Source organism: Andrographis paniculata, unplaced genomic scaffold (assembly GCF_009805555.1).
Source record: "Andrographis paniculata isolate CXL003 unplaced genomic scaffold, ASM980555v1 Contig12END, whole genome shotgun sequence".
NCBI classification, from domain to species: Eukaryota; Viridiplantae; Streptophyta; class Magnoliopsida; order Lamiales; family Acanthaceae; genus Andrographis; species Andrographis paniculata.
The window spans coordinates 2,972,624-2,984,213 of NW_026137402.1; the positions used below are offsets into that span (position 1 = coordinate 2,972,624).

The window sequence follows — 11,590 nt, forward strand, 5'->3', positions numbered from 1 at the left end:
ACTGTTGCCTTCGGCTCTGTGGAGGCAGCAGTCTTTGGCTCCAAGGCTTGAAGCTCCATTGCTGTTGAGCGGCTCTGTGTCAATGAGCTCTTGCATCATTTTTGTCTTTGAACCTCCTTCTCGTTCAGGTGCTTTTGGATCCATGTCCAACATTATCATACTCCCTCCGTCCCGCCTATTATGTCCATATTGCCGTTTCTATCCGTTCCATATCTCATGTCACTTTCCTTTTTTGGAAAATGATTATATACTTCAATCTCATTTTAAATTTTCTAATTTATTTTTTTTTAAATTTTAATTAAACTAATTAGTTATCAATCTTAATCTATAATGATTTATAGATAATTATTTTCACTAATATATTCTTAATTATCTACTAATTATATTTATTATAAATTCTTGTGTCTGAGGTGACCCAGACATCCAACATGGGACGGATGGAGTAATAAATATGTATTACTGTCGTTTTTTCAGTTATCGAATATAATATATTGTCATTCCGGTGTAATTATCATTTTTCAATTATCGAATAGACTATATTATCATTCCGATAACGGTGAAATATATATTTAAATATCTATTTTCTATTGAACCATTAATTTATATTTATTTATTTATTTTAATATTTTTTTCAAAAATTTTATATTATATTTTTTTATTTTATTTATATATGTATTTATTTTTTATGTAAAAGATTTATATAGATAATAATAATAATAACTAATAAAAAATATAAAACTAATTTGATATATTGAATGATAATATACTAAAATTATAAAATTAAAATTAATAATTTACAATATAGTAGTGTTACAGATAGTGTTACAAATGTTACAATACTTCTACATTATTAATAATTATATTATTTTATTAATATTAAATTTTATTTTATTAATAATTATATTTATAAAAGTTGTGTTTGATATAGATTTATATAATTAATATATATCATAAAAAAATTAAATTACAATCCTACAAAAATCATATAAATTTATAAAGAATTCAATCAAATATGTAGAAATCCATCTAAATCAAATCCATATATATATCAATAGATTTTTTAAAATTAAAAAAAAAAAAATTCATTAAAATCCCAATTAAATTACCCTTCGGCAAGATGTTCAGTTCATTCACTTGGGGCTGAAAAAAAAATTGTATAATGCTGTCTCATTGAAAAATATTTCTGTTGCTTGGCTTGGGTTGTTAAGCAAAATTTTAATTATTTTATTTAAAATTGAATGCCATAAATTGATTAATTTTACATAAATATAAATTTAATATAACATTGAAAAAAATACTAAATTTAAAATTAGAAAGACACTACTTCAATTTTTTAACAAAAATGTAACAAAAAGTTGAGGGAAACGCAAGGACGTCTGGGGAACAAATTATGAAATAGTCTATAATAGCAATAAGAAAAATCACATTCCAGAAGACATTACTACTAAAATACTACTTTCATAAACATATTTAAACTTCATAATCAATTATTGTCTTTGGTACTTGCGATTCGCCAAAATGAAAATCCGCAATTATTTCAGGTGTAAATTTACAAGAAACATGAGCTGCAGGCGCCATGGAGTACTGGGAAGAAGAACCGGTAAAGCTTGATCGGAAAAATGCTACGAGACGGGCAGTGACCACTTTGGATGCAGCAGCAGCATTGGCCTTGGATGCCCTAATCGATTACTGCTGCAATTTTATGTTGTTTCTCTCCTCTCTCTCAAGAATTATGAAGAATTTCGCTCTCTTGTTTTGCAAATTCTTCAAGAGAAGAGAGAAATGATAGAAAAAATGTCCATACATCGATCAAGGCTCCGAAGGTCTGCTACATCCAAAGTAGATACTATCCCCTCCCGTGGCATTTCAACATATCATGCTTTGGCATGAATCCCAAATTTTGCGACCCCAAAGGCTCGGAGAGCTTCGCCAGCTTTAGTTCTTCCTTCCATGTCAGTCAAAGAAGATTTCCCATTCCCATTCCCATTTCCATTCTCCCTCACCTTGCTCTATTGAGTTGGCGAACTGTTAAAACACAAAACACAGTGAGTTCAGGCCACCATATGAAGTAAGAGAACTTCTACATAGTGTAAGTAACGCACAACTTCATTTGAATTAAAAAGCAACAGTAAATTGAAGACTTACCAATAAATAAGCAAATTAGACAGAAAAGGTTACTTATCAACCTGAAATATGGAAAATTCGGAGACTATCCTTCTCTGTAATGTGCAAACACCGCACACATGATTATAAAAAAGCATATACACCCCTTATTTGTACATAAATGGATACATATGTCTGGAAAGCGGTCAAGTGCCAATACCACATGAGGCAATGGAGCACGAACACTTGCCATTTATCAAAATAATGTGACAGAGCAGGAGAAAAAAAGGTGAGTAAAATATGAATTTCCAAGTGATATGTAAAGATTGATGAACAAGGTTATAGTCTCTGAGATAAGTGATAATTCTGCTTCACTTTCACTCATTTGATAAGTCAGAAGAGTGTATGTGCACGATTAAGTATGCGCATGGGCTATTTGTGCGCCATCAATCGAGGGTCAATTCAACAAAGGTTTGAGAATGAGATCAAAACAAGAAACACTGCTACACCAAATAACAGTCCTCAATCGTAACTTCCTCTGAAATACATGGAAATGCCCAGCAGCGATGGAGCTAAACAAAATTATCGAGTTTATCTATACAAATATCACAGAATCAAAGTTCAAATATCCAAAATTGTGATGAAAGCAGCAAAATTTCCAACCAGAATTGAGGCTACTGCAATATTATACTATTGAGTATAGATAGAAACCAACAAGCAATTGAAGCTACTGAATCAAAAGGATCACTTACTGAAGTTAATCGAAAAGCAGGAAATTAGAAGGAAATCCCCTTTTGATGCGAGAATGACATTCCAAGTAACGTCTGGCATTGAACCCTACAAAATAAGACCACCTTTTGTTGTAAAAGACAAAAACGATTGAAAAATTAAGGGTTGCTGGATGAGAAGCTAAATTCCAAAACTATTTTCACAGAACAACAGGGTAATTAGGAAACTGTAAAACTAAGTAGAGAACAATTAAAAAATTTCGCATCCATCCCAAAGTCTGGCCTTAGAAAACTAGCAAAAGGCCAAATTGCATCAGAATTATTAATGTTAAACAATTTAGCTCTTCTGTGCTACCATGGCTACAATGGATAAATGCATAAATAAAGTTAAAAATTCACTGTAAAAGGATTCTACAAAAGTACAGGAAGGAAAATTGATCTATTGCGATCTGCGACCACATACCCATCAAACTGGTGTGTCTATTATGGTACTGGTTACTTACTTGAATGTACTACATGCCAAATGTACAAGGAAAAAGACGCTCATGCTGGCATTTACAAAAATTACAAATCACCTCGAGCATATAATTGACTTCTCAAAAGGAACATTTAAGGATCCCACGTGTTCAACACATGGGGGCTACAAGAGAAAAATTCAATTATAATTTATGATTAATGTCGAAATAAGTATAGATCTGTTGATTACCACCCATCAGTAAAACGGTATTTAATTATATACTAATGGTTTTATGGTTATGGCTTTCATTTTATGATAGTAAGATATGAGGCAGATATTCTTGATTTGTCGCAAACTGAATTTACATGAAATGTATTGATGAAGACTGAATGGTAGGACCCCACAAACACCATCAGCAACACAGTATGATATATTTGAAACTTGAAAGGAAAAAATTTAAAGTTAGCGTTAAAAGAAATATGCATAGTTGTCTAAGCAGACACGTGGCAGACTATAAATGGAAGAGAGATGCAATTCCTAGTATTCAGGGATAAACTGGCTGAGTCAGAAAATTCATTAGCATACCTTGAACCAATCAATGTCAATAGCCTCTGAAGAACAGTGCTCGTTGAGATGGTGGAAATACCGTGCTGAATTTTGTAATGATCTACATAATTATTATCAAAGATAACATTAGTCCAGCTGCGAATCCTTTAAGAGGTATCATGAAATGCATCATGTACCCTTGAAAAAAAAAGAATTATAGGACTCTTTTAGATTACATTCAGAGCAATACAAGCAAAGTGTTGCTGACGTACACATATAACGGATATTTGATCCATATGGCCCCTATCTTTTCCATACTTACGAAACTTTACGCTACAATATAATTTTTAGAAAACTAATGTTTTTTTGTCTAATATAAACACAATCATTTAAATGTTAATTTATGGCTAACTTCCTACCTTCATTAAAATTCAACATTGTATAAAACAATGAAAAACGATTAAATAGATTACAAACATTCCTTTTTTTTTATGTCAAAGAACATTCACCGGAAGATAATTAATATTTTGCGGATACGCACACCAAAAAATGAAAAAGAAATGGAACATTGTGAAAACAAGGAATAGATGATGCAATTATAGTAACGCCTTAATAGTTGAGTCAAATCTTAAGTATGAAAAAATCGAATTAGCATCTATGGGGATATATGTTTCCCATGATTTACACATCATACTCAATCAAGGTCAAATCCCAACTCCATAAAAGATGAGCAACAGGACATATAAAAGTAAGATGCAGCGATCTTTCTCTAGTTAAGAAAAATAAATCAATACACATAATTAGAAAGAGTACTAGTCAATTATACACATAATAAACTACACACGTGCTATCTGAAGCCATAAAGGCAAGCTAAAAAACCAAAAAAAAAGCACCAAAAAAAAAAAAAAACAAAAAACCAATGTTCCTCTAAATTAAACAAAATAATTTGACGAATTAATGAATTCAAATAAAAGAAATTTAAAAAGTTTTACCCGTTAATTTACTCATCTGATGCAATAAGCTAATGTGGAAACATATCATCTCTGTCATCCTTACTTGATAGCAGCAATTAATTAATGAAAACAAATGTCATCTACAAATAATAAAGTGGATCCATGAAATATATTAGGGAATGGAGACAGGGGAATAAAAGCTTCAAGAAGGAGTGGGAATTTTATTGCCTTCATATTCCCTTCCCCTTGCAATGAACAACTATACTGCCTAAAACACATTAATGCACGTATAACAAAAGTACAGATATTGTGCCACTTGACCAATCATATTTACGTTAAGATGAGATTATTTTCAGGTGTCAAAGGTTATAAGTTTCTTGAGCCATCAACTAACAAAAGTATGCAATAACAAATCAAAGAAAGAAAAGCCAAACATTAAGTTGCAGTATTGACTACTATAGACACATTCAAGTATTTATAGCCTTTTTAAGTAGTAAAACCACTAAATTAAGGTAAATCTATAGAAACTGATATCAATGGGCAGTAATTTACAAAAAAAAAAAAGCTGTTATATTGCATAAGCATGTCATTGACGTCCCCAACCTTTTTGGGCTATTGGAGATAATCGGGTCTGGTCCAACAACTCTTGAAGCAATAATCTTGTGCGATAATCCTACAAATGATAACATCAAGAAAACAATCACCACATCGAATGGTGGATATGCACCATTAATCCCAGTTAAACTAATAATTTTATACTCAAAAGTACGTACGTTACAACAGTAGCGAAATGTGCCATCAATAAGGCTTCTCGGAAGCGACTGCCTCAGTGCTAAACTTCTGCAATAAAGTGGAGGTTAATTCCTTCAATATAAATGAAAGAAAAAAGAAAATCAGGAAAACAGTGAAAAACTTTTAAAAAAAGGACTGCATTCATTCACAATATAGCAGACCTTTCATTTTTAAAGAGGCATAGGTAGCAAGTGATGACATCTCTTAGCAGTGGAGTCGAAGGCAGCTGAGAAAGTGAAGCAACCACAGTCCCAAGTGCTTGCCACACAGACAATAACAAATCTGGCCTCCGACACACATGTTGTAACCCATTATCATCAAGCAAAATTCTTTTCAGAATTAATGTCGCTACCTGCCATGAGATATGTTGAAATAGAACAAGAACATAAAAAAACAATCCAAAATGATATATCTGTGTAATAAATTGTCATTATTTTTATATATGTACAACATAAATCATAACAAAAGACTACATAGCCATTCCAATAATTATTTACAACATTAACACACAAAAACAAGAACAGTCTCACATCAAGCAGCAGTAAAATTATGAAAACTAGCACAATCAAGATCCAAAAAAACAAAGGAACAGATATAGGCAACATGAAAGTGAAAGATAGTAACCATAACATACAGGAATCTTAACAAACTAGGTACTATTTCAACAGTCTGGAGTCTGGATGAATGTGACTCGTGAGTCAATCATGTAGCACATGATTCAGAAACTGACATTGCCAATATGATGGTATTAGCTCACCAGATTTAAATGCAATCCATTCAAAATAAAAAAATAAAAATGGACAGATAAATCGTTAAAAAACTAACCGTTCTTGAAAATTCACTTCCTCTCTGCATAGCACATAGGCAGGGACGTATTAGTTCTGCTTCGAGAAGCAGAGAAATCACTCTGGGGTTCGGAACATAAAAATAGAAGCACAGGCATCTCCATTACCAAGATGTGAAAAATACAAGCAATAAATGAAATAATGGATAAGAAATATACACCTCGAAGCCACAGAAAGTAAAGATTCGTCCCTCTCACAAAAAAAAAGGGGAGAGACAGAGAAGAATTACAATCAAAACAGTTGGATCTTGCTGCTGCCTCATGCTTGGGTTGAGAAAAAAATTATGCACATGAAGATGGGAAAAAACACTGCTCTTAACAAGTGCAAAAATATACACACACACACACACGTATGAGAGAGAAAAACAGGTGTGCACCAGTAGCATGTGTACACTTCCAAATGTAACAAGAAGAATATCTGGTACCTGTACCAGAGCAGCTATTATTCCCAGTGTAAGGATCCTTATGCGCTCAAAACACCTCAATTCACCTATCTGGTTGAGAAGCAAAACCAAATAGAAGGGCAAGTAGGCTGAAAAAGTACCAAAAAAAAAAACAGTACACTTAGAACTCTCTGCCCATGAGAACAGACACAAACAAAGAGCCTACAATACGAGGCTTAGTTTACAAAAAGAGAACTCCATACAGAACAGGAAGATGTACGAAAAAAGAAAAGGGTACCTTGAACGAACAAAGATCTAGTCTCTTGGTGAGAGGCAACGCACTGTAGCAACCACATAAAACAAGAGAATTGAAGAACTGAATGCGCAGAAATTTATGATATGATTTTGCAACATATAACTTCAGTATATCAGCAGAAGAATGCATCAAACCTGAATAAGTGTCAGAACATTGCACAATCTATCAGACTGTATGGGAGTTAGAGATGGTGGTGACAAAAATGGATACACGGAAAGCACTTCCTGCAGGCAATAAACGTAAGGTATCAGATACGGGAGACACGACAAGCAGTTAAGAATAATAGATATTTTTAAAGCAACAAAAAGAGGATAAATTTTAGAAAAACAACAATAAACATGTATATTCCACAAAGAATCTATCAATACAAACATAATGAATGTGATACAATAATAAAATCCAAAGATGATCTTCAAACAAAATTTAATATACTCGGAACAGTTGTAAAAAGTTACCATTTATCACCACTCATTATCAGGACCAACCACCCTCTTTAGAAACTTCTTCATAAACAAATGGAGCAAAAAACCACATACCTTTTTAAACATTTTATATATAATCATAACTCTGAAAAAAAAATTCAGTGCAGATATGAGAATCAGAATGTTTCAAGGTAGCTTTGTATATGTCGACAATGAAAAAGCACATCACATTTTTGTTTTTCATTGCAGTAATAATCTTTAAAGACTTTCCTTGGAGAAAAATTAGGGTATGTAAGTCAACAAATACATCAAACAAACCTCAATACCTGTAAGAGTATGGCAATTGTACCAAAAGAAAACCATAAGCGTACGGCAAAATCCTGGAATCCCCGCGCTCTCTGTTGGAATAGAAAGGGAGTACATCAGTAATACAACAAGCAATCAACTAGAATAACGACTTTGAAAAATAGGCTTTTGTTCATTGAATGAATACATGTAAAAATGTAACCAGATAAAGCCAATATTAACTCAATAAAGTTACAAGACACGAAATAGATCTCAGTTTTCAAGAACCTAAAATAATATTTTGATTTCAAAGTTTAGCTCAATTGAGATATAGCCGTATCTTACACACATGCTAGCTTGTATATCTTTTGTCAATTGACAATTCTACCACAATTGGAAGGATAATAACATCGTATCCCTGTCTGAGTGCTCAAATCTCATATTTCTAGGCTTTTCTAGACATGTTCAAGTGCCATTTCACCAAAACACAAATAACTTATTTTTCCAAGAGACTAAGGAATAATTAAACAGTTGATGAACATTCACAGTAGCAAAAAATACAGATCTTTGAGGATGAAATTGTGCATACCCTAGCAAGATGGGCAAGGGCATTTTCACGCAATCTGCTATCCATGAGATCAATAATGAGTCGATTAGTCGTTGTTTCGTCCTCGGCTGCAACTAAAGATCTAGGAGGGCCTCGTGAATGCGAGGCATCGATTGTAGGGCTGGAAGCAGGAGGGTTAACGGAAGGGGAAGGAGAAGAGCCCAATGAACCGTCGGCGCCACGTAGGTCGAAAAAAAACGGCGAGGCATTGCCCGACGAAACGCTGCGGGACGGGGCGGCGACAGATTTGGATGCGGCGGTTTTGGCCTTGGACCTTCTCGGCATTTTTGGTTTCATTTCTCACGGCTCTCAGATGAACCTGGTCTGGTCTGAGTTTTTGGCTGCGGTAGGGATTTGTTGGGAGCTCTTGGGTGAGTGAGGTTTTTGATGAAATTCGCCGATGTCGATGACTACGAGGTGAAAAAAAAAAAAAAAAAAAAAAAACCATATTTGAAGTCCGGCGTGCAGGAGTTGACACGTGCCCAATTTCGTGTCAGCATAGCATGTTGGGCTTTGGGCCTCCACATATGTTTGGGCCTAAGGTTATAAATATATAAACTATTCAGAAGCGGGAGACTTTTCAAACATTTTCTATTAATAGTATTGATTTACTTTTTGTTAAAAAAAAATAATAATATATATTAAATATTTTTTATTTTTATAATTAAGAAAAAATTTTACATTAAAAATATTAAATTATTTATTTACATCACGGTCAACTAACTACTTAAATTAATACTCCCTCCGTCCCACATATCATGTCCACGTGTCAACGTTGCTGTTTTTGTCCGTCTCATGTTTCATGCCACTTTTCTTTTTTGGAAAATAATTATACATTTTAATCTCATTTTAAACTTTTTAATTTATTTTTTTAATTTTAATTAAACTAATTAGTTATCTTAATCTTAATTTATAATTATTTATGTTATAGGATAATTATTTTCACTAATACATTTTTAATTATCTATTAATTACACCCCTTCTAAAATACCGTGAGTATTTAATATTCACAACTTAAATTTAAAACTCAAACCCTAATTAAAAAAACACATTCGACGCCTCCAGGTCTACCTGCTCCGCATTGTTCGTCTAGTGTAACTTGTCTTGTCGAGCCTAGTTTTCAACCGAAAGTTTACCCAGTGCGCACTTTCGAGTAGCGGCTGTGGTTCTCACGTCATAAAAAAAAAAAAACAAAATGCCACCATATTTACCTCTTTGAAGCCTTCCCTCCCTAACCAAGAATAAACCTGTCTGTTGGCTCACATTTAATAACTGAATTTGAAAGATCTTTCTCCGTTGCCTCTACCGTCACCCTTCTTTGTGTGTATTATATTCCAAATTTTACCTTCAACCTCATATTTGTAAGCAATCTTCTAAAACACATTATACTCTTGCATTATCTAAAAATATCTGTCTTGTACAAGACTGAAGATCTATAATCACTTTGACCACTGGATATCAAATTCAAAATCTCTACATTCTTCTCGGGACCTATTATTTTGTTACTGTTGCCATAGAAGATTGTGCTCTTTGAAATTTTTATTTTGGCAATATCTCAGTAAATAGATTGAAATACTTCCAATTTGTTCTCGCATATGATATCAAACCATGTGACACTTGCCACAAGACTAAACAACCTAAACATCCACTCAATAAAAGTAAGTCATGTGTTGCTTCTATTTTTTAGTTGATCCATATGGCCACTTGGGATCCTTGTCAAACTCCTAGTCTAAATAGATGTTACTATTTTTATTTTTTTTTTCTATTATAGACTATTATTTTAGAGCTAGATGGACTTATTTGTTGCCCAATAAACAAAATGTTCATCAAGTAAATGAAATATGTACGCGTGTCGCACAGCTGCAAAATAAAGTATCAGCTCTTACGATATAAAAAATTGCAAAATGCAGTAGTTCGGTGAGTAGGGTCGTCTCCGCAGGAAATAATAACAATCTTGAATATTTGGTTATTTATAACTATATATATAATGGGGGGGGTTGATTTATCAAACTAATTTTGAGAAAAATAAATTCATTCAATAAAATAAAATAAAATGCAAGATGGTTTACCAAATATAATTAAATTCTAACATAGGCATGAATTTTTCTGTTTGGGATATAAAATTTGTTCATCGATTAAAAATCAAGTTCATTGACTAGTTGGATAAATTGGTTATAGTTGATTTACACGCATTCACAACTAACCTTTCCTTAATTTGTGGATAGTTAAGGTATGACCGTTAGTTATTTCCCTAATCAAATGAGAATCCTAGGTACGATCGTAGTTTTACTGACTCGACAGCTTTAAATACTAGAAAGACCCAATTCAATTTAACAAAATTCCTGCGCAAATTTGTTTAAAATTGATTCTAATTCTTCCCTAGAGTATTCCTCTAGATTGCTACACAAATTAGAAAATTACACAATTACGGGTGTCAATCTCCAATTTAGAATCAATTTAAGATTTCTAAACTTATAAATGAGAAGAATTAGAAATACTCAATATCGATGAACACCAAATTAAACAAAACCAAGTCTCACAAATTCAATCTCAAACATCAATTCACACCTACATTAGAAATGAAATTACTCGGAATTCATAAAAATTAAAAACAAAAAACAATTGAAAAAGTTCATCATGCCTTCAATTCCTTAGATAATAGATAAGGAAGCACAAGAAGAAGAATGCCCTGAAAAGTTGTCTGCAATCCTTCTCTAAGTTCTCAGCTCTGCCTCTTTTTTCTCCATTTTTTTCCTTCTTGAAAATGGTGTCGTGGTGAAGAACGTGGTAGTCCCTTTCTCTCCATCTTCAATTGCAAAATTGTGTCTCTTCATTCTTCATCCCATGATCCATCTTTTAATTAGATCCCCTTTGCACTTAAATCCTTGCATAATCTTTATATTTTCAATTTACCTCGGATAGTCTTTTTGTAAATTTTCATATTTTTCACATTGTACTTGCGTGATCACGCCTAAGGCTTTTATGCGTTCTGCTCATTTTCTTCCAAATACGTCTTAAAACCTGCCAACTCCATGAAACCTATTACACAATAAAAAATACACCATGAGGAGCATATATACAAAATTTCGCATCAAAAAATTGCCCAAAATATTATCATATATAGCACATATCAAAATATTTGTCTTGTATGACC

At 32.9% G+C, this 11,590-nt stretch overlaps 1 protein-coding gene across 7 annotated transcripts; it reads right to left on the reverse strand.

Moving 5' to 3' along the window:
* Positions 1–1,438: 1,438 nt before the first annotated feature.
* LOC127254047 (uncharacterized) lies at positions 1,439–8,843 on the reverse strand. Of its 7 annotated transcripts, none has more exons than XR_007839396.1 (11): positions 8,419–8,843; positions 7,871–7,942; positions 7,257–7,346; positions 7,105–7,147; positions 6,849–6,955; positions 5,741–5,931; positions 5,561–5,627; positions 5,391–5,460; positions 3,874–3,955; positions 2,146–2,940; positions 1,439–2,025 (listed from the first exon to the last, which is right to left on the reverse strand). XR_007839396.1 is itself a non-coding variant. In XM_051278914.1 (11 exons), the coding sequence occupies exons 1-10, from the start codon at positions 8,731–8,733 to the stop codon at positions 2,880–2,882; spliced, it is 1,098 nt and encodes a 365-aa protein (XP_051134871.1). In that variant the 5' UTR covers positions 8,734–8,843; the 3' UTR covers positions 1,439–2,025; positions 2,856–2,879. The 7 variants fall into 7 exon arrangements, 4 of the variants coding, with proteins under 4 accessions (XP_051134871.1, XP_051134895.1, XP_051134890.1 ...); XM_051278914.1 differs by having other exon boundaries at positions 2,856–2,940; XR_007839405.1 differs by lacking the exons at positions 1,439–2,025; positions 2,146–2,940; positions 3,874–3,955; positions 5,391–5,460; positions 5,561–5,627 and adding exons at positions 6,214–6,304; positions 6,405–6,687 and having other exon boundaries at positions 5,808–5,931.
* Positions 8,844–11,590: the final 2,747 nt, after the last annotated feature.